General features: G+C 48.8%; 1 protein-coding gene across 1 annotated transcript in view; it reads right to left on the bottom strand.

Moving 5' to 3' along the window:
• The window catches only part of KIF4A (kinesin family member 4A), a 98,600-nt gene that overhangs the window by 11,937 nt on the left and 63,105 nt on the right, over nucleotides 1-23,558 (bottom strand). The window contains exons 15-25 of the mRNA XM_040405374.1: nucleotides 20,731-20,910; nucleotides 20,390-20,493; nucleotides 17,883-18,027; nucleotides 15,091-15,201; nucleotides 14,932-15,015; nucleotides 14,727-14,840; nucleotides 13,759-13,914; nucleotides 13,444-13,538; nucleotides 13,224-13,356; nucleotides 8,748-8,918; nucleotides 6,419-6,538 (exon numbers count right to left, since the gene is read on the bottom strand). Coding sequence (XP_040261308.1) covers nucleotides 6,419-6,538; nucleotides 8,748-8,918; nucleotides 13,224-13,356; nucleotides 13,444-13,538; nucleotides 13,759-13,914; nucleotides 14,727-14,840; nucleotides 14,932-15,015; nucleotides 15,091-15,201; nucleotides 17,883-18,027; nucleotides 20,390-20,493; nucleotides 20,731-20,910 — 1,413 coding nt within the window. The remainder of the gene's footprint in view (nucleotides 1-6,418; nucleotides 6,539-8,747; nucleotides 8,919-13,223; nucleotides 13,357-13,443; nucleotides 13,539-13,758; nucleotides 13,915-14,726; nucleotides 14,841-14,931; nucleotides 15,016-15,090; nucleotides 15,202-17,882; nucleotides 18,028-20,389; nucleotides 20,494-20,730; nucleotides 20,911-23,558) is intronic.

Genomic DNA, 23,558 nt, shown 5'->3' with positions numbered 1-23,558 from the left:
AGTGAGCGGTAACACCAAGGGGCGGAACCTTGCCCTTGGCGAGATAAGCCTCAGTAACAGCCATCTTGACAAAACGGGCGATAGCAACTTTGGATGCCGCCATCCCTCTGTGCGACCCCTCCGGAACCACAAAGAGCAAGTCAGTACGCCTGAAAGAGCTGGTTACCTCCAGGTAAACCTTGAGCGCCCTGACAACGTCCAGGCGATGAAGCTTCCTCTCCCGGGGGTGGGAAGGGGAAGGACACAGAGGGGAGAACGATGTCCTCGTTCAGATGAAAGGCGGAGACCACCTTAGGAAGGAAGGAAGGGACCGGACGAAGAACCACCTTGTCCTGGTGGAACACTAGGAAAGGTTCCAGACAGGAGTGCAGCCAATTCGGACACCCTCCGAAGAGAGGTGACGGCTACAAGGAAAATAACCTTGCAGGACAGAAGTCGCAAGGAAACCGTCCGCAGAGGCTCGAAAGGAGAAGCCTGGAGCGCTGAGAGAACCAGGTTCAGGTCCCAGGGCGGTACGGGGGAACCGCGTGAGCCACGCCCTGAAGGAAGGTCTTGACAGGACCAAGGGGGGCCAGTGGGCGCTGAAACAAAATGGACAGCGCAGACACCTGACCCTTCAAAGAACTAAGACCCAGACCTTGGGCAAGTCCGCTCTGCAGGAAGGACAAAACGGTGGGGAGAGAAAAGCGGAACGGAGGAATCCCCAGATTGTCACAGAACCCCAAATAGGTCCTCCAGGTCCTATAATAGATCCTAGAAGAGGACGGCTTACGGCGCGGATCATGGTGCGGACGACGTCCGCAGAAAAACCCCTACGTGTCAGGACGGTGGTCTCAACAACCACGCCGTCAAACGTAGGGACCTTAAACGCGGGTGGAAGATTGGTCCCTGAGAGAGAAGATCTTCCCTGGCGGGCAGCGGCCAGGGCGCGTCTGCCAGGAGCAGCATGAGGTCGGCATACCAAGATCGGCGGGGCCAGTCCGGAGCGACCAGAATCACCGAGACGCCTTCCGCCGCGATCTTCCGAAGGACCTTGGGCAGGAGTGGGATGGGAGGGAATATGTATGGACGCGCGAAGCCTCGCCAAGGAAGAACGAGGGCGTCGGCTCCGCAAGCTCCCGGATCCCTGGCCCTGGACAGATAGGCGGGGACCTTGTGATTGAATTTGGAGGCCATGAGGTCCACGTCCGGTATGCCCCAACGAAGGCAAATGGCCTCGAACACCTTCGGGTGAAGAGACCACTCGCCGGGGTCGACGGTGGTGCGACTGAGGAAGTCCGCCGCCCAATTGTCCACCCCTAAATTGCAGATAGAGCCGGGACGTGGGCTTCCGCCCAACGGAGAATGCTGGTGACCTCCCGCATTGCTGCAGCGCTGCGAGTGCCCCCCTGGTGGTTTATGTACGCCACGGCCGTGGCGTTGTCCGATTGCACACGAACTGGATGACCCTTCAGCAGATGAGTCCAGTGTCGCAGAGACAGAAGGGCCGCTCTCAGCTCCAGAACATTGATCGAGAGTTTGGACTCCGATGGAGACCAAATGCCCTGGACGGATCGGGGAGGAAACACGCCTCCCCAGCCCAAGAGACTGGCATCGGTTGTAACCACCAACCAGTTGAGCGGCAGAAAGGACCTGCCCAGAAGAGGGGACTGTAACCACCAGCGGAGAGATGACCGCACCGGAGGCGATAGATGGAAGGGATGATCCAGAGACTCCGGCGATTTGTCCCAGGAGGAGAGGATCGCCCGTTGGAGAGGACGGGAGTGAAACTGCGCAAATGGGATCGCCTCGAAGCAGGCAACCATCTGCCCCAAGACCCGCATGCAGAAGAGGAAGGACGGTCGACGGTGGAGAAAGAGACCCCGAATCGCCAGACGGAGGGTCAGTCGTTTTTCCGAGGGAAGACGTACCTCCGCCGCTCCCGTGTCAAAGCATTCCCAGGAAGACCAGTTGTCTGGAGGGGGGAAGGGAGGACTTGGGGAAGTTGATGACCCAACCGAACCTCGCCAGAGTCTCTAGAGTGAGATCCACGCTGGCAACCGCTTGAGAAAGGGACGGAGCCTTGATGAGGATATCGTCCAAGTACGGTAGCAGAAAAACACCCCTGGAACGGAGTAAGGCCAAAACCGGGGCCAGGACCTTGGTGAACACCCGGGGGGCTGTTGCCAGCCCAAAGGGTAGGGCGACAAATTGGAAGTGGAGGTCCCCCACGGCGAATCGGAGGAAGCGATGGTGACACCGGGCTACCGGAACATGGAGGTAGGCATCCTGTATATCGATGGAAGACATGAAATCTCCCCGCTCCAGGGAAGCCACCGCGGAACGGAGGGACTCCATCCGAAACAGTCGAAGGAGGAGAAAACGGTTGAGCTTTTTGAGGTCCAAAATGGGCCGCACCGAACCTCCCTTCTTGGGAACTACAAAGAGGTTCGAATAGAACCCTTGGAACCTTTCCTCTAGAGGAACGGGGGTAATCACCCCCCTGTCCAGTAAGGTTTGAACAGCCGCGGAGAACGCAGCCGCGCTTTTCGGGTCCCGCGGCGGGCGGGAGCGAAAGAACCGATCTGGAGGGAAGGACGCGAATTCGATTTTGTATCCGGAGGACACAATTTCGAGAGCCCAGGCGTCGGAGACGTGAGCCATCCAGACGTCCCTGAAAAGGAGGAGCCGCCCCCCCACCCGGGTGGGTGGGGGCGCGCCTTCAGGCAGAGGACTGCTTTGCTGCGGGTGTGCGGGCAGGCTGCGGCCTGCGCCAGGAGGGCTGCGCCCGAAAAAACGGCTTCCTACGCTTATCCTGGGGAGGGGCCGAAGCGGCAGCTGTGGGGGGAGCCCCAGAGGTCCTGCGGGAGGACCGAAAACGAGACGCACCAGGGCGTCCGCGGGGGGCGCCCCTGGCTTGGGGTTGAGGAAGATGGGTGCTTTTACCACCCGTGGCCTCCGAAATAAGCTCGTCTAGGCGGACCCCGAAAAGGCGGGAACCCGCAAACGGTAGCCCCGCCAAGGAACGTTTGGAGGCAGCGTCCGCTTTCCAAACCTTCAGCCAGAGTTCCCTCCTGACGGAAACTGCCAGGGCGGAGGAGCGTGCTATAAGGGCTCCCGCATCAAGGGAGGCCTCACAAACAAAATTCCCGGCCCGAATAATAAGCTGGGCCAAGGAACGTAGGTCCTGGATGGGGACGTCCGAGTCCAACTCCTGTTCCAGCTGCGCACCCCAAGCAGAGATTGCTTTACCTGCCCAAGCAGAGGCAAAAACCGGTCTGAGGGCAGAACCGGAGGCAGCAAAAATGCCCTTGGAAAGGGTCTCCATGCGACGGTCCTCCGCTGACTGAAGAGAGGACCCGTCGGGAACAGGGATGGCCGTGTTCTTTGACAGACGGGCCACAGGGGGGTCCACCTTGGGTGGGGACGACCAGGTGGCCACGACATCGGCTGGAAAAGGATAGCAAATGTCCAGCTTCTTGGGGTTGACAAAACGGGCGTCCGGGCGAGCCCAAGCCTTAGACACCACGGAGGAGAAAGAGTGGATTGGAAAGACTTTTGAGGCCAGCCTGGGTCTGATAAATGAGACGCTAGCTGCGTCAGAGCTAGGGGGGTCATCTTGCACCTTAAAGGTGTCACGAATATCAGAGATGAGTTGACCCATCGCTGAGGCTAGCTTGGACGGCAGGGCCGAGTCCATTTCCAAATCTGAAACCGCCAATTCACCTTCAGAGGGCGAATCCTTTGGAGAGGAGAGGCCCGTCTGAGTGCGCACGCGTGGCGGGGAGAGGGAGGCATCCGAGGAGGAGGCTCGCTCTACTCAAACGCTTCTGAGTGCCTAGCTCGGGAGGGGTCACTAAGAGAGGGAGAACCCGGACCCGGAGGGCGCGACAGTAAGAGTGGCGTCCTGCGGGGTAGGCGGCCTGTCTATTAGGCGGCCCACGACATGAGTGAGGCTTTCCACGGCCTGGGACAGGGATCTAGCCCAGTCAGGCGGGTCAGAAGAAGCAGGGAGCGACACAGCGGGCGACTGAGGCTGCGGTGGAGCTCGGCATGCAGGACAGTGCGGATCAGACTGCCCCCGGGGAAAGGGTTCCCTACCAGCGGTACAGGCATGGTACCAAGGCTTGGCAGCTGCAGAAGGGTCTGACATGGTGGAAAAAAAGTTGCGCTTAAAGTGGGAGACCCCAGAGAAAAAACGGAACGGGGATTACACCCAAGCAACAGTACTGGTGACACGGAGGGGGTTAACAGTCCTACCAGACCCGGATGATGCAAGCGGCAGCAGCAAGTGGCAGCAGACTGAAGGAGGCTGTGGAGGAGAGGCAGCAGGCACGGAGATGAATAGCTTCAGGATCGGACGGCAGAGAGGATTCCACGCAGCACTAGAGATGTGGAGCCCGACGAAACAGGAAGTAGCGGAGCGCATGTAGGAAGCTCCGCCCCCCCCATGCCGCGCTGAAGGAGAAGCAGAGCCGCGCGCGGCAAAATGATTTAACCCCCGAGGTAGATGAAGTGCCGGCCAAGATGAAATGGCGCCGTTCGCGTCGATATGCCCATGTGGGGGAGGAGGGGGGGGGGGGGGGGGTGTCACGCCTCCTAGGGAGCAGAGCTATACCCATGGTTTCCTGTGTCCCCCAAGGAATATGGGCGAGAAATATAGTTTCAAAATAAAAATCTGCAAAGTGTGGAGTACATTTGTGTTCAGCCCCCCTTGAGTCAATACTTTGTAGGACCACCTTTCGCTGCAAGTCTTTGAGGCATGTCTATCAGCTTTGCACATCTAGAGGCTGAAATTTTTGACCATTTTTTTCAAAATAGCTCAAGCTCAGTCAGATTGGATGGAGTTTGTGGGTGTAACATGAAAAAATTTGAAAAAGTTCAAGGGGCATGAATACTTTTTCAAGGCACTGTAACAAGAAGATCACAGAAATGTTAGCAGGTCATTTTGTGACCGGGCTGAAGTGCAGTGGAAATTACCGTATTTTTCGTCCTATAAAACACACTCTCCCCCCCCCCCCCCCCCCAAAAAAAAAAAGTGTGTGGCGGGGGGGGGGGGGGAATTGCAGTGCGTCTTATGAGGCAAATGCTGCAGTTTACAATGATACATCGCCGACCAAATGCTGCACAGCGCAGTCGGCGGGTGTATCAGTGGGGAGGGGCTGGGGGCCAGTGTTCTGGTGGACCTTATCGAGATGAGTCTCCTCTAGCTGATCTCACACCCCTGGAAATCCACCAATCAGCAGCCTCACACACACCTGCAAATACTCCAATCACTATTCTGTGGGTGCAAATGTAGGCGGGGTCCTGGCCTCATCGGCATAACCAGCCACGGCTTCCCCTGGATCCTGGGCACAGTGATCTGCCTGTGGAAGAGCAGAGGAGACGCCTACATTTGCACCCACAAGATAGTGATTGGAGGATTTGCAGGGGTGCGTGACTGTGTGAGGCTGCTGATTGGTGGATTTCCGGGGGCGACAGATCAGCTACAGGAGACTCACATCTCGATAAGGTCCAATAGCAGCGGGGCCCGATGCAGTCACTATATTCTATTGCCCCGCTCACTGTAGTAATCCTGTTTAACAATAATCTTCAATACATCCATTAATCTTCACTTACTAACGTCCATATCAGGCAGGAGGCCGGGCGGGCACTGGCAGATTGCGTAGTGAGTTACGCTGCCAGTGCCCGCCTGCCCGATACGGACGTTAGTAAGTGAAGATTAATGGATGTACTAAAGATTGTTAAACAATGCCTACAGTTATAGGTAGGATTACTACAGTGAGTGGGGCTTGGTGCAATAGAATACAGTGACTTCACCGGGCCCCGCTGCCATTACTAAACTAGATGCCGCCCCCCACCCTCTGTATTGGAGTTCATTCACACTACACAGGGACACTTATGAGGGGGGGGGGGGGGGAGAGAGAGAATATCTGTAGATGACTCATAGCATCAGATGCCCCCATAACAGTGCCAGCCACAGATTCACAATCAGTGATTGTCAAAACGTATCTATTATTTCCCTGCACAATGACCTCTGCACAGGTCACAGAGCATGCCTAGAAAACTCTTGTAGAAGTCAAAGAGGTCCCCCTCCAGACGTGGGGTTGCCGTAAAACAATTTTAACGCTTTCTAAAATGCCATTAAAGGGGTTATCCAAACCTGAAAAACCCACAATGCCCGGACCCGTCATACGGGGGGAAGCTAGATGTAGCCAATAGCAGGCCGCGATGGTGACCTGCCTCCTGGACGCAGGGGCTGCGGAACGGCCCCACTGAAATAAATTGCGGAATTCGGAACGGATGCTTACACAAATATATGGTCGTCTGAATGAGCCCTAAAATATACACCATTTACAGAAGCTGCTTCCACAGTGTAATCTCCAACTATGGGTGAAATGGAATAAACTTGTACATACTGGACTCAAATATGGATTACCTGGAACCTCAGCCTCTCCAGCAGCTGTTTCTCCCTCTCTGTCACTTTGTCCTCAGCAGGTTGATCAACGTCAGTGGCTACTGGTTGCTTCTGCTGTAACCGGCTCAGCAAGTAAAGTATCTGAGGAATCGAAATAAAAGGGCATGAAAATCATGGTGTTTTGTCTTTACCAAATCCCCTGCGGATATCTTACAGCTAGGGGACAAGTTGTCTTAAAGGGGTTGTCCGGGATCAATTTTTTTTTTTTTAGTGTACTCCCTATTAACAGCTGAATCAAGGTCCCCCCATATGTTTTTAAGTATTTTCACCATTTCTATATGGCTCATACGGTCCCCCACGCTTTGTTTACACCTATGTTTATTTTTTCGTACCTTCCTGCCGCACTGCACTGTGGTTCCCAGCACAGCGCGGCATCACATGGTTTCATCTCCGCCGCGACTCCGCCCCCTAATTAATATTCAGTGCTCTGCCTCTTTCATTCATAATAAAGCGCCCTGCCAGGTGACGTCACCGGACCGGATGGGCGTGGCTTAGCGCGGTTGGTTGCCGCCCATCCAGGCACTTTGAATAATTCATGTGGCTGAGGGTGACGTCACCGGGCTCCCTGGGAAGCGGAAGAAGAGGCCTCACTCGGCAGAAAGGGACCCGGTACGTCACCGAGTCTTGGAAACACAGCGCTTCCGGCTGAGAGTTGGAGATTTGAAAACTGGGCATTAGAAATGTCGGGTAAAGGTAGGACAGGCACGATTGTAACATTTAGGGCATTGTTGTACACATACTACAATCTTCCCAATCCCGGACAACCCCTTTAAAAGGGATTTTTTTTTTGTCTTTACAGGGATTCTGTCACCTCGTTTTAGCTTCTAGAGCTGCAGACATGCATGGCTAGATCGCCGCTAGCATGTCCGCAATATACCTGTCCCATAAAGCTGTGTCCTTTTATTGCGTTTAAAAAATGATGATTTTAGACATATGTAAATGAGCCTGGTAAGGAGCTGTACTAACCTTCTTGGAGCCCAGCACCGCCTGCAATCTCCGAATCTCCTCCTTTCTCACAGTTAGATCGCCGTAATCTCGCGATGCGTAAGCTCGCATATGCGCAGTGCCGGTATAGTGTTCCTTCTCTGTGCTGGCATCAGCCTCAGGAAAGGAACTGCGCATCGCGAGATTACGGCAGTCTGTGAGCAAGGAGCAGATTTGGAGGACGCAGGTGGTGCTGGGCTCCTTCACAGGGGGGCGTGGCTGGGCTCCAAGAAGGTTAGTACAGCCCCTTGGGTTCCTTACCAGGCTCATTTACATATCTATAAAATCATTTTTTAAACACAATAAAAAGGACACAGCTTTATGGGACAGGTATATTGCGAACATACTAGTGGCAATCTAGCCGTGCATGTCTGCAGCTCTATAAGCTAAAACGAGGTGACAGAATCCATTTAAACTGCCAGCACTAGCATTTGGTTCAGCTTTCTAAAAAAAAAAAAAAAATGCTGCAAACTTATGCGAAATACCTTACAAGAGTCAGAGGCGGACCTACCTGGTAGAAGAGTCATGTGGTCCTGCCCCAATCACACCCAAAATGGCCTGACTGACTTCCCTGAGGGCAAGATACTTGATCTTGCACCCATTTTAAATCCCCCACACTCCACATTTTCTTCTACTTCCAATGCAGCGAAGCGGCGTGTACCTCCTTCCTGGCACATGCACATCTGCATGGATGTCAATCAAGCTGTACTGAGTGGGTTTAGAACATGGCAATCATGATTCTTCAGCCAAGCAGATCCACCTCCTTGACTCCTGCTGGTGGACTGCATACAGTACGTACAGAAATTAAACATTTTTTACAAAATGCTGTACCTACTATTACATTAAAAGGGAACCAGTCATCTAAACCACTAGCATTGCTGCTATGCATCTGAGATTTAGGGGCCCAAGCTAACCAAATCAAACTTGTCCATCGCCGCAAAGTATAGTAAGTTACTCCTCTCCAGCAGCATCAGGGACATGTGTATTGAAGCAAGGGCCACCATCTCCCGCTTCATTCGTGCAATGCACATGTGCTTATTGGCTCTGGACCAATCTCCCAGTAAGCTGGATCTTCATTTTCTATACTTTGCAGGGGCGGAGTAGTTTGATATGGACAGCTTTGGGACTACATACCCCAGCTGCATAATGGCATGCTAGTGGTTTAGTGGCCCCCAGACCAGATTTTAAAAAGCTAAACTAAATGTCACAATTTAAAAAGATGCAAAACAAATGTTTGTAGGATACATGGGACTCTCCATAAAACATTGATTTGCTTGGGTGACAAAATCAGTAATTAAAAAGGTACCTTCTCCTGGTGCTGCTGTTCAAGCTCAACTAGCTGGCTTTGGTGCTCGGTCTCCATTTCAGCCATCTGATTTCTTTCTTCAAATATCATCTTCTGCAAATCAGCAGCATGAGCATTGTTTTGTTTAAGACTGCTTTCGAGCTTACTAATTTGCACTTTGGCAGAGACCAGCTGAAAAAGCATTGAGAAGCAAAAGAATAGGGGAAAAAACACAATGTGAAGCAATTAAAACAATAAGCCTAACAGTTTCTATGACAGATCAATATATGTTAGTCATGAAGACTATGGGAGTTGATTTATCAAAGCTTCAGGGCCAGTTCTCTGGCATATAACTGTCTGTCTAGCTCTACCATATCATCTGTCTATCTCTACCAGATCATGATCTGTATCAAAAGGAAAATTGGTAAAAAAAAAAAAAAAAAACGTATTTTGACAGCTTTTTCCGGCGCTTGTCTGACTGTCTGTAAAGGAGATAGTGAAAAAGGACAGGAGACATCAAGGTATTAGAAGTGTATACAGTCCTGAAGAGGGCAATCCAGCCCTCGAAACACGTTGAGCACCCTGCAAATAATAAAACGTATTTATATAGCGCCACCATATTTCGCATCGCTTTACAAATTCATAGGGTTCATGTACAAAACAAAACTGGCTAATATGCAACTGAAACATTAGGAGTCAGGGCCCTGCTCGCAAGAGCTTACAATCTATGAGGAATGGGGGTGACACATGAGGTAGTTGATTGTGATAAGTAGGATTTGAGCTAGGGGTGGGAGATATGGCCTAAAATCTATATTGCGATATAAATTTAAGCATGTGCGATATATATCGTGATATATTGTTTTCTATATTTGGTTAGGGGGGGGGGGGTGTTTAAACCTTTTTTTTTTTACTTTTTATTTAATAACTATTAGCCTCCTTAAGGGCTAGAACCCTTGTCATATTCACCCTAATAGAGCTCTATTAGGGTGAATAGGACTTTACACTCTCCCTGCTGCCCTGTGCACACAACAGCAGGGAGCTGACCATGGCAGCCAGCCTCTCATGTGCCCCGAAGCCTCTCCCTCTTATCAGCCCCCTCTGGTAACTCAAACCCACCCCTCCCTCCCCAGTATTAATCATTGGCGGCAGTGGCCACAGGGTCCCCCTCCTCCCCCCATTATTGGTGGCAGTTCTGATCGGTTACCATGGCAGCCAGGAGTCACGCTACTGAAGTCCTGGCTGCCATGGTATGTTAGTGAGCAGCATTATACTCACGTGCGCCGTGGCCGCCGGACGCTCCTTCTCATAGGTCTGTGCGGCGCATTGCTAATGCTATAAGCATTATCAATGCGCCGCACAGACAGAAGGAGCGGCCGGCGGCCACGGCGCACGCGAGAGTATAATGCTGCTCACTAACATACGATGGCAGCCAGGACTTCAGTAGCGCGACTCCTGGCTGCCATGGTAACCGATCGGAGCCCCAGCATTACACTGCTGGACTCCGATTGGAACTGCCAACTGCCACCAATGCAGAGACTGAACAACATTTCTGGCACCCGACCTCTGACAGGACGCTGTGATCCGCGCGATTAACCCCTCAACTGAGGGGTTAATTGCAGCGGATCGCAGCGTGCAGTCATAGGGGCCGGGATATGGCCGGCACATTCATTGGAGTCACAGTCCCTCCCCTCCTCCTCTGTTCTCATTGGTGGTCAGAGGCAGCCGCGCACAGTGGGGAGGGAGGGACTCCCTCCTTCTCCACTGTGCCAGCTCAGGAGAACATGGTGCGCGCCAAGAGCGTGATCCTATCGCGGTCCGGGGATATGCACAAAATCCATATTGTGGCACAAATTTATATCGCATATCGCCTATATCGCCCACCCCTAATTTGAGCCATTATTGAACTGACAGGAGTGGTGCCGGCCGATCTGCTTCGGGTTTGGGACTACTAGAGGATCGAGTTCAGACCAGAGGAGTTGGTGGGGAGAGGTTTAGTCTGGGAATAGTCAGTTTAGGTAGCTTGATAAGCCTGCCTGAAAAGATGTGTTTTTAAGGCACGTTTGAAGGTGGAGAAGTTTTGGATTGACCTAGTATTCCGGGGCAGAGTTTTCCAGAGAGTAGGTGCAGCTCGAGAAAAAAGTCTTGAAGACAAGAGTGAGAGGTACGAATTATGGAGGTTATTAATCTTAGGTTGCTAATAGAATGGAGAGCACGAGTAGGGTGGTAGGTGGAGATGAGGGAGGAGATGTATGGACGTGCAGCACTGTGGAGAGCTTTGTGGGTGAGGGTGAGAAGTTTGAACTGTATTCTGTGGTGGATGGGCAACCAGTGCTGGCACAGGCTAGTGGCATCAGTGTAGCGGTTGGATGGATAGAAGAGCCTGGCTGCAGCATTTAGAACAGACTGAAGGGGGGAGAGTTTAGTGAGAGGGAGACCGATTAGTAATGCGCTGCAGTAGTCAAGACGAGAATGAATCAAGGCAACAACAAGAGTTTTTGCCGTTTTCACGGTAAGAAAAGGGCGGATTCTGGCGATATTCTTGAGGTGCAGACGACAAGAGCGTGTAAGCGATTGAATATGGGGAAACAAAGGAAAGATCATGTTCAAATGTGGCCCCAAGACAGCGGGCATGTTGCACAGGAGATATGATAGTGCTGCAGACCGAAATTGAAATATCAAGTTTAGGCGAGTTAGTAGATGGGGGAAATACAAGAAGTTCAGTTTTTGAGAGGTCCAGTTTTAGATACAGAGAGGACATGTTAGAGACGGCTGCCAGACAATTACTGGTGTTTCGGAGTAAGGCAAGGGTGATGTCAGGGGATGAAGTGTATAGTTGGGTGTAGTCAGCATAGAGATGGTATCGAAAGCCAAATCTACTGATGGTCTGTCCGATGGGGGCTATATGGAGGGAGAAGAGTAGAGGACCTAGTACTGAGCCCTGAGGAACGCCAACATCAAGAGGAAGAGGAGAAGAGCCAGCGAATGGTACACTAAAGGAGCGACCAGAGAGATAGGAAGAGAACCAAGAGAGCAGCGTCCTTAACCTGTTCCGGACACATGGCGTTATGTATTCGTTCCGATCACTCAAATCATTGAGCAGAATGGCCTGGATTAGGGTCCATTCACACGTCCGTTGTTTCTTTCCTGATCTGTTCCGTTTTTTGCGGAACAGATCTGGACCAGTTCTGTACCCATTCATTTTCAATGGGTCCTGAAAAAAAAAAAATCTGACATTAAGCTGTCCGATTGTTTTCAGGACCCATTGAAAATGAATGGGTCCAGATCTGTTCCGCAAAAAACGGAACAGATCAGGAAAGAAACAACTGACGTGTGAATGGACCCTAAGTCAAAGCATTTTAAAGGGATTCTGTCACCAAGTTTTAGGCTATAGAGCTGCGGACATGCACGGCTAGATCGCCGCTAGCATGTCCGCAATATACCTGTCCTATAGGGCTGTGTGCTTTTATTTTCTTTAAAAAAGGATTTTAGAGATATGTAAATTAGTCTTGTAGGTGCCCAAAGGGCTGTACGAACCTTCCTGGTGCCCAGCCACACCCGCCTGTGAAGGAGCCCAGCACCGCCTATGTCCTCCGAATCTCCTCCTTTCATCAACGATAGATTGCCGTAATCTCGCGATGCGCGAGCATCCGCAGTGCTGGTATAGTGTTCCTTCCCTGTGCTGGCATCAGCCTCAGGGAAAGAACTGCGCATGCGTGAGCTCGCGCATCGCAAGATTACGGCAATCTATCGTTGATGAAAGGAGGAGATTCGGAGGACATAGGCGGTGCTGGGCACCAGGAAGGTTCGTAAAGCCCCTTGGGCACCTACAAGGCTAAATTTACATCTCTCTAAAATCCTTTTTTAAAGAAAATAAAAGCACACAGCCCTATAGGACAGGTATATTGCGGACATGCTAGCGGCGATCTAGCCGTGCATGTCCGCATCTCTATATCCCAAAACTTGGTGACAGAATCCCTTTAAAGTCAGATTTGCAAAAAATGGCCTGGTCCTTAAGCTGAAATATGGCTGTCCTTAAGGAGTTAAGGCCAATTGAGTGGAGCATGGTGAGGAGGAATAGTCAACATTTCTTTTTGCAAAGAAAAGTTAACCCGTTATCTGTCCGATGACTTGGGTCTGAATCCTTGCAATCAAGCCCCGGAAAAAGCAGTCAAAATAAGTTTACCAGTTTTCATTTTGATACTTCCACTGTGTACACCTCATCTACTGGGGCACCATAGTGTGACCGCGGCTGCAACCTGGAACAAGCCGGTGTGCTGGTAGGCAAACTATAATTACCAGCAAGGCTCTCTACAGTGGTTGTGACTCCTCACAACCACAGATGGTAAGCGTACCCTAACCTTTATCAAACCACTCTCTACAAAGTGACACCGCACATGTGCCGCTGCCTCCCTCTTGTTTTACAGATCATGATCTGTGATCATGTTTTTGGAGGAAAGAGCCTTAAGATCTTTAAAAACCACACACTGAACAACCTACCTCCCCCATCATGTATTTCAGGGCACACTTTGCTTCCATAAGGTTAGTGATCGTTTCCCATCGCTGTTTCACCCGCTCTTCCTCGCTGTCCGCATCTAACAACTTTTGTTGGAGATCAGCTATCTGAGCACTCCTGTAAGAAAGGCAACATTTCCAGGTAATTTAAATGTTCAATACATTTAGTTTTTTTTAGAGTTTATCCAAAGCAGGTAAAACTTACCTGAGTTCCATTTCAGTCTCCAAACTGTCAATCTGCTTTGTGACTGAGGCCTCCTCTTCCATATTCTCAAGTTCAGCCACTGTGTATGTCCGCCTCTTAAATAAGAGAGGACTAAGTTTACTCATTTGTTCAAAAAGCTCAAGCAAATATGTTCTCCCTCTTGACCCCAGGCCATGGCTGTGGGTCTAAGTCGACCTCCCCCCCCCCCCCCCTCAACAAGACTGCTTTTCTGTAAACGTGTTATTTCATGAAAATCTAAGCATTACCAAGTTGTTGCAAAATGAAAAATTAAGGACAACAGCAAATTGTACTTACACGGATTTTAGCAGGTATGCGCTCCCCAGCATCTTTTGTCTGCTTCAGTTGCGCTATATCATGCGCTAGAATCTTTCTGTCTTCAAGGAGATCATTAAGATGCCTCTGAGCTTCCTCCGTACTCACAAGGACTTCTACCTCATTGGCCAGCCAACTCTAAACAAAACACAAACCATATTTACCAGTAAACCAAAATCTCGGTCTCCAGCAGAATTAAATTGTAAAAGTATCGAATAACCTCAAGATGCTGGATTTATCCATTTCCACTACAAGTTCTGAATAGATTTGTTATTGTCCAAGTGCTGCAAAACTGCACCCATCTCCTAAAAATACACAGGGACACTTTGGACGTTATTGATCAAACTGGTGTAAAGTAGAACTGGCTTTGTCCATAGCAACCAATCAGATGCCACCTTTCATTTTGGACAGCTCCCTTGGAAAATGAAAAGAGGAATCTGATTGGTTATTATTCTAGGCAACTAAGCCAGTTCTACTTTACACCAGTTTGATAAATGAACCCCTTTTTTCCTAGATTTACTCATTTAGAATAATGCAGCCAACTAAAATCAATTAAAAACATGAAAATGTTCTTTGTATAGTTACCAGAAAAACTGGTGTAATTACACTGAAATAAACCTAAAAAGCCCTATACGCTCTACACAAGGTTATTGGGGCTCTTGCCAAACTTTGAAAAAGTAAAAATAAAAACACGTCAATCGCCACAACTACAGAGGAGAAAAAATACAAGCGGCAAAACATTCCACAGCATGCAGGCCCATTACATGACACCCTTAGGCACCGAACCTGTCCGGCACGTCTTCTAGGAGAGAAAAGCTGTATACACAAGGCAAGAAAGGGAGATAACTACAGATTTGCACCTCAGTATGAAATGGAAATAGAGGTACAGAAGAGGTCCAAGGCACAGTGGTGTGCATGAAGACTGAACTGTTGAGGCCCATTTCAAATACCTTGACTCTAGCGGACGCGCCCTCCATGCCTCTGTTCTTAACATCTTTACGCTTATCCATAGCCTCCTTCTGTCTCAGTAGAGCTTCTTTCAATCTCTTGTTTGCAGTTGCTGCCTGAAAGGAGCATTGATGTATATTATATACATTACCATCAATTTATACTGCAGACGTCATTAGTGAAGAAAGCCAGTAACAAAATACTTACCTCTTCCGTTTTCCTACGTAGCACACTGGCTTGCTTCTGGAAATCTCTTTCCAATTTCAGTAGTTCGTATTGTCTCTTACGATCCTAAACAATATCAATTCGGGTGGCTTAGCAAAAAGAATAGAGACCCATGGCATAACTTATGTCAGCCCAACTTACTTTCTCCTTAAGCTGAATCACTTCCTTAGTTTTCTGTTGTTTAAAAGAACGGAACTTCTCAGAATCCTCCTTCATCTGCCTCATAAGCTGTACTCTCTGAGTTTTCATTGCCTATAGAAAACAAGCATATGACCATTACAAGATCCACATCAAGACGCTTAACAGTTGTATATTCCAGTTGCATAAAAGTACCCTTTATAACTATGAATTCATTAGGAGTCATTCATTCTATCCTTGTCAAAGGGGTTTGTCCCTACACAATCTGACACCGTCAACACTGACTGGACAGTTTCAAGTTATGCAGGGACACATCCAAACTGGTAACGCCCAGATGTCAATTAAGTTTGAGGGATAAGAGAGGAACAACTGCAAGGAACTGTAAGACAAGATGTCCAGAATAGTTATTTTACGAAGAACAGAAGTATTTACTAAACAAGTCATCAGAGCTGACTCATGGTCTTTTAAGTGGTTGGCCCCTCTAGAACATTGATGGCATATCACTAGGATATGCCATCAATGTCACATAGGGGCAGGTCCCACCTCTGGGACCACTCCTATCTCCAGATTTGGGCCCCCAAAGTGTATAACACTGCACGCTTCAGTGGTGTGCTCTCCAATGATCACCACTGAAGAAGTTCTGAAAATAACAGTGTGAGCAAGCTCGGATGTTTTTTGAACGGTGGGTGGTCGTGCATGCGCAGCTGCTCTCCACTCACTTTGTGGGCTAAATTCTGCAGATAGGAGTGGATCCCAGAGATGGAACCAGCCTGTTTGTGACACCATTGGAATATCGTTGCAATATGCCATCAATGCCCCAGATGGAATAACCACGTTAAAGCCTACCAAGGATGCTTACTATTTACGTGCTCTCAATGGCAATTCTATCTTTAGATTAAGTCCTAAGTAATGAGACATACAGACAAGATTGTCAGATATACACTTGTGATGATGAAATATCTAAGTGATTACAATATCAGAGGGAACTAGCCTGGAAACAAGAGGAGATACAGTTGGGCATGGTGGTATACAGGTTGCATATGGTATTCTGCAGCACCTTTGCCCACAGATGTTGGAGCCAGGCCTGTAGATCCTGCACACTCATAGGTTTCTGAAGCTGGCATCCCAGCTGGTCACACAAATGCTCGATCGGCAATAAATCTGGTGAACAGACAGGCCAAGGAAGTGTTGCTATCTGGACGAGACATTCTTGGGAAACCTTTTCTGTGTGTGCATTATCCTGATAAAAATTGCCGGTTGGAAGCCCTGCCATGAGAGGCAACATGTGGCCGCGGGATGTCCTGCACATATGACTGAGCTGTTCGTGTCCCTCGTTTCACTACTAGAAGTGACTGACTGTCATATGCGATAGCTCCCCACATCATCACACGAACAGTTGGGGCAGTGTGTTGCCCCACAGCAAAGGTAGGATTGAAGCGCTCACCACCATCCTCTATACCCAATCCCAACCACCGGTAGATGACAAACAGAACATGGCTTCGCTGTTGGAGAGAATACTGTTCTGGACGTCGCAGTCCAGGTTTATTGTTCATGACAGCACTGCAAACAAAGCAAACGGTGGCTGGCTGTGGATAGCAGGACATGTAATGGGCGCCGACACACCAAATTTCCTTCTGATAAGCACCAGGAAATGGCCCGGCAGAGACAGGGGTGTGTAATGAAGGTGCCACCTGTATCTGGATGGTGGACAATGAAACTGTGGGAGCTGCTCTTGTTTGTCGGCGGATTAACCAACCCTCTCTATAGGTGGTCTGTCTGAGCCTGTTCACAGTGAGCATGCCCTCCCAACACGTAACAGCTTGGTCAAAACGGCAGAAAATGTGTCTAAATAACCAACCTACTTTTCTCAGTCTAATGATGTGCTCCCTTCTCAAAGTCTATCAACTGGGCAAAATGTCTTCAAGTGCATTGTAGAGGCATGTCTAGCTGTCAACGATTTCTCATCAATACATATGCTAGCCAGAAGTAGCCTCAGGTATTTTTTTTTTTATTAAATAGGCAGCAAGAAAAGCACTGTATACCCTCTTGTGGCAAGACCCAGTGTCTAATCAGACTGAACTTCTGCCTAAGACATAACTGCATGTCAAGTTCTGCAGCAATCTGGGGTGTACATCAAAGAAAGTTAAAAGGGTTGCCAGAGATTAAAAAGCTGTGAAATAGTGTAAAATAAAAAAATCTTATGCTTGCCCCCTTTCTCCAGTATAGGTGTAAGGCACATGACCACTGCGGTTTGTAAACAAGCAGCAAGAGGACTGGACCGGCATCAGAGAACAGCGCTGGCATAATGGGCGAGTATCAGATTATTTTATTTATGTTAGGCCATTTCAGGACTTCTCAGAATTTGAATTGGCTCAATCCCTAAGAGGTTTCCAGAAATTAAAGAGGTTGGACTAAGATTTAATCTCAGCACTTCTCCACAGGATAGATCGTGGTTTGCCCCGCCCGAATGAATTAGTGGTCAAGGATGTGTGCCGCCACTTCATTCATCCCTATAGGACTGTCAGAGATTGTCAAGCACTGCATTCTGCTTTTCTCTGCCAGCCCCCCTACAGATGAATGGGCAGTGTGCACACTTGACCCCCACTCCATTCATTCAGAGGGGTCACAGGACCACCATTCTCATAATGAATGGCAGACAGACCCCCAGTCACCTCTCACCTGCACTATAAACAGGTGGCAAGTTTAACTCTTGCACCAATCCCCTTTACAAGGTAGAGAACTACCTATAGGGATTTCATTGCACTGCACAGAAAGACAGATTACACCCGACTCACTTGAATTTCTTGATTGAGTTTGGAGACCGTCTTTTCAGTGGTCTCTCTTAACTTCAGAAGCTTGGATTGCTCGTTTAGCTTTTTCTTCAAATCGGACATCTGACCCTCTAGTTCTTGCAACCTTTTTCGCCTTCTTTCACTCAACCTGTGAAAATTTTCATTTAGTTGTTAACCAACTTGGTTTCTACTTACACTGTCTTCCTTGAGCATTTTTGCTCCATTCAAGGTGTTGTTCTGCTAGACCAGTGGTCAGCAACCCGCGGCTCTGGAGCCGCATGCGGCTCTTTTGAACCTTTGCCGCGGCTCTGGCATGGGCATGAGCAGTGTGTGTGCGGCATGAGCAGTGTGTGCGCGGCGGCGGGGCAGGCACTGTGCGGTAGCGGCTGGGCAGGCACTGAGATGAGCGCTTCCATTGTAGAAGCGAAGCGCTCATCTCCATAGTGATCTGTTTGCATCGCCGTCCTCAGGACAGCGATACAAACAGAAGGCTGTGCGGATGAGCAGGGCAGGGAGGTGTGTCCCTTTCCTGTTCCTCCGATAGGCTGCCGGCACTACTAGGCCGGCAGCCTATCAGAGGCCGGCGTAGGCAGCGCGATGACTTCATCGCGCCACCTGAGCCATACATCGCTGGAGTCGGGACACAGGCCGGAAGAGGCCTGCATAGCATCGCTCCAAAGAGGTAAGTATAAGTGTTAAATATTTATTTTTTTAACTGGCAGTCTGGCACATAATGGTATTATACTGGCACATGATTGGGGGGGGTCTGGTATTACTACTGGCACATGATGGGGGGGGGGGGGGCTGGTATTACTACTGGCACATGATTGGGGGGGGGGGGTCTGGTATTACTACTGGCACATGATGGGGGGGGGGTCTGGTATTACTACTGGCACATGATGAGGGGGGTCTGGTATTACTACTGGCACATGATGGGGGGGGGGTCTGGTATTACTACTGGCACATGATGGGGGGGGGGGGGGTCTGGTATTACTACTGGCACATGATGGGGGGGGGGGTCTGGTATTACTACTGGCACATGATTGGGGGGGGGGGGGCTGGTATTACTACTGGCACATGATGGGGGGGGGGGGGTCTGGTATTACTACTGGCACATGATGGGGGGGGGGGGGTCTGGTATTACTACTGGCACATGATTGGGGAGGTCTGGTATTACTGGCACATGATTGGAGGGGGGTCTGGTATTCCTGGCACATGATTGGAGGGGGGTCTGGTATTACTGGCACATGATTTGAGGGGGGTCTGGTATTACTGGCACATGATTGGAGAAGGGTCTGGTATTACTGGCACATGATTGGAGGGGGGTCTGGTATTACTGGCACATGATTGGAGGGGGGTCTGGTATTACTGGCACATGATTGGAGAGGGGTTTGGTATTACTGGCACATGATTGGAGGGGGGTCTGGTATTACTGGCACATGATTTAAGGGGGGTCTGGTATTACTGGCACATGATTGGAGAAGGGTCTGGTATTACTGGCACATGATTGGAGGGGGGTCTGGTATTACTGGCACATGATTGGAGGGGGGTCTGGTATTACTGGCACATGATTGGAGGGGGGTCTGGTATTACTGGCACATGATTGGAGGGGGGTCTGGTATTACTGGCACATGATTGGAGGGGGGTTTGGTATTACTGGCACATGATTGGAGGGGGGTTTGGTATTACTGGCACATGATTGGAGGGGGGTCTGGTATTACTGGCACATGATTGGAGGGGGGTCTGGTATTACTGGCACATGATTGGAGGGGGGACTGGTATTACTGGCACATGATTGGGGGGACTGGTATTACTGGCACATGATTGGGGGTGGTCTGGTAAAGGTAAATTAAATATTTTAATTAGCTATTAATTTGCAAAAATATATTTTACATTGTTAAGTGAAAAAGTCCTTTCTTTCTTCAGATTGACAGCTGACTGCACGATCCTGTATATAGCATTAAGGTAAGAAACAATATATGCAGTGTTATATTTGTTTTAAATGTCGCAATGGTTTTGCGGCTCCCAGTTTTTTTCTTCCTTCGGAAACGGGTCCAAGTGGCTCTTTATGTCTTAAAGGTTGCAGACCCCTGTGCTAGACTAACCCAGGTTCTTCAGCTTACTTTATGCCCGTCACACAATATTTTAGGCACGGAACTGAGGCATACTGCTTAGCATTCAGAAAAAAAATATTTTGGTCACCTTTTAAAAGACCCACGGATGCAAAACTGCAGCTTCCACCCCTGTGTACTGATTACAGTCCATTACCACTCACTTGACCACTGCAGCTAATCACTATCGTAAACAGCCCCATATGCAAGAACGGAAGGTGACCGCTGAATCACTGACCATTGAGACTCCAGCGATCATGTGAAGTGGAACAGAACACCATTGCTTCTGGTTCAATGGGGACAGGAGCTGTAGCACTGGGAATGGTAGGACTTTCAAAATGTGACAGATAACAAAAGTTTTAAAAAGTGAGAAACTTATGATTTTCACCATCTACTCACTTAGCTTGATTGGTATCCTTCTTAGCTGAATGAAGTGCGAGGATTAGTTCTTCTTTTTCCTTCTGTAGAGCTCCCACTTCTGTTTCCAAGGCCTTTATATTATTCTAGACACAAAACAAGAGGCTGTATTTAAAAAAAACAAAAAAAACATTCAACCGGAAAATTTGAACTTGTCAAAAGGTTGAGACTGAATGTGACAGCAGTCAAACGAGTGTCTGAAAAATGTTTTTTTTCTTACATATGTGCAGTTCGCCATCTTCAGATGTGAAATGCTATACAGCGGTACCATAACACACATTAGGAACACAGCCATAATGTTACTGTGCACTGAAAATGCTTACCGTGTATTCACCCTGCATAGGTTCCAGCTGGCTGTCATTCTGTGCCATCTTTTTTGCCAAAGCCTCCTTCAGAACCAGCGCTTTGTTCAACTCAATCAGTTCTTTGGAAAGCTGTGCCTGTCTAAGGGCATGATGAGTGGAAAATCCATCAGAAGAACGCTTTTCTCCATTGTCCATTTTCTAAAAAAGGAAATAGAAAATAAAGCCAAAACCTGAAACGTGTTAACTCTGGGCTAGAGATGATAAAATATGTTAGACCCTTTCCCATGTACTAAAAACATTTAGCTGCAGCTGTGTGGTAGAAAATATGCCGTCATCTGCAGCTTGCTGACCACTAGAGAAGGACATCTTCAATGGCACCATTGTGAATAGGTGATATGGAAATTGCGGAGCCCCACGTGCACTGATGTGAGAGGTGAACGCTGGCTATGGAGCTGTGCAAGGGTGGATGGACACTGTACAGTGGAGCAGCTGAATGCAAAAATGAACCAGGGGGCTACCAGATGTGTGCCTAAACAGCTCTGCATATGGGGCTCAGAAGCAGATGAATGCACCTCTGCTAATAAAGTTGCATCAGTAGAAAAAGGACTCAAGTTTCATGACCGTATCGGAATTGCACCTCAGCTGATTGGTCGTATGAATCCATCCTTGCAGGTCACGTACACCCATGGGGCAGATGGGATCTTTCTTCAAGACAATGCTACATGTCGCACGGCTAGAAATGTCCAACATTGGCTGGCAGAACATGAACAAGACTTAAGGGGAACCTGTCACCGGAATTTTGTGTATAGAGCTGAGGACATGGGTTGCTAGATGGCTGCTAGCACATCCGCAATACCCAGTCCCCATAGCTCTGTGTGCTTTTATTGTGTAAAAAACAACGATTTGATACATATGCAAATTAGCACAAAAGAGTCATATCTTACTTGTGTGACCAGAGAAGAGTCATATTTTCAAGCTCTGACTCATCTCAGGTTAATTTGCATATGGATCAAATCATGTTTTTTACACAATAAAAGCACACAGAGCTATGGGGACTGGGTATTGCGGATGTGCTAGTGGCCATCTAGCAGCCCATGTCCTCAGCTCTATACACAAAATCCACGTGACAGGTTCCCTTTAAAGTACTACCCTGCCCCCTAATTCCCTAGACTTGAACTCAATTGAGCATCTGTGGGACCACATCGATCATATTCGGTCTATGGATCCCCAACCTCACACTCTCCAGCAGCTGTGGGATGCACGCAGTCAGCATGGCTCCAGATACCGGTGACAACCTACCAAGATCTTATTGAGTCACCCCCATCCCGTCTAGTTTCGGTAATGGCGGTTACTCTGGATATTAGCTGGTGGTCATAATAATGTGACCCGACTTTGTATATTGATACTTATGGATGAGAATTACATTGAAGCATTTTAATTTAAACATTATTAAAATAAAGAATACTGTGAACAGGAGATACAAACAGTTCTGAACAGAAGGAAAGCCATCCAAATGGCAGGTTTGATTATTTTCCATTTTCTCGCCTAAGGGTACTTTGACACTAGCGTTTTTCTTTTCCGGCATTGAGTTCCATCAAAAGGGCTCAATGCCGGAAAAGAACTGATCAGGTATATCCTCATGCATTCTGAATGGAGAGTTATCCGTTCAGGATGCATCAGGATGTCTTCAGTTCAGTCAGTTTGACTGATCAGGCAAAAGATAAAACCGCAGCATACTACGGTTTTATCTCTGGCCAAAAAACTGAAGACTTGCCTGAATGTCGGGTTCGGCATTTGTTTCCATAAGAATGTATTAGTGCCGATACCGGATCCGTCCTTACCTGTAATTCTGTTTCCCTGAGTCCACCATGACGGCTTAACCTGGAGATTGACCCCTTGACCTCTGTAGGGGCAGGAACCCAGAGTTTAAAAGGCCACCACCCACTCTCACCCTCGGTGCTTCCAAATTGCAAGTGAGTGCAGTCATCATGGTTGACTCAAGGAAACAATTACCGGCAAGTCTAATTACGGTTTTTCTATTTCGTCCACCACAACGGCTTAACCTGGAGAACAACCAGATTTAGTAGGGTGGGTAACTGCTTGCAAGACCTTTTGAGGTCAAGTCAGAAGCCGAAACGTTAATACCATAGTGCCTAATAAATGTATTAATACTGGACCAGGTGGCTGCTCTGCAGATATTATCTAAGGAAACACCTTTTTCTGCCCACGAGGAGGCCACCACTCTTGTGGAATGGCCCATTATATCTGTAGGACTATCAAGACCCGCCATCTGGTAGCAGCAGGATATGGTGGACTTGATCCAGCGCCCAATGGATGCCTTCTTCCCCTTCTCTGGACCAGCAAACTGAACGAGATTATCCTCCTTCCTGAATTCCTCTGTTGCCCTTAGGTATTGTAAGACAGTATCTCGGACATCCAGGAGTTGGTATTGATCCTCAGATGTACTCGTCACATCTTTAGGGAATGACGGAAGGACAATTTTCTGGTCTCTATGAAAGTCTGAAACGACTTTTGGAAGGAAACCTGGATCCAACCTCAATACTATTTCATCAGAAAATATAGAAAGATAGGGTTGCCGACAGGAGAGCACCTGGATCTCTCCTAGACGTCTAGCTGACATTATGGCTATTAGGAAGGCAGCCTTGAGCGTCGGGTGCTTTACTGAAATGTCCTGCACAGAGGTAAATGACTTTTATTAATCCTTTCAAAACCCGGTCTAAGTCCCACTAAGGGGTCCTTGGGGTTATGGATGGTCTTAATCTCGAGGCGGCTCTTACAAATCTTCTTACCCATCTATGGCTGGCCAGGTCTGTATCATAGCATGT

This window comes from Bufo bufo, chromosome 8 (genome assembly GCF_905171765.1).
Source record: "Bufo bufo chromosome 8, aBufBuf1.1, whole genome shotgun sequence".
Taxonomy (NCBI): Eukaryota; Metazoa; Chordata; class Amphibia; order Anura; family Bufonidae; genus Bufo; species Bufo bufo.
The sequence above is the reverse complement of the archived record's forward strand: the minus strand, read 5'-3'. Positions and strand labels throughout refer to the sequence as shown.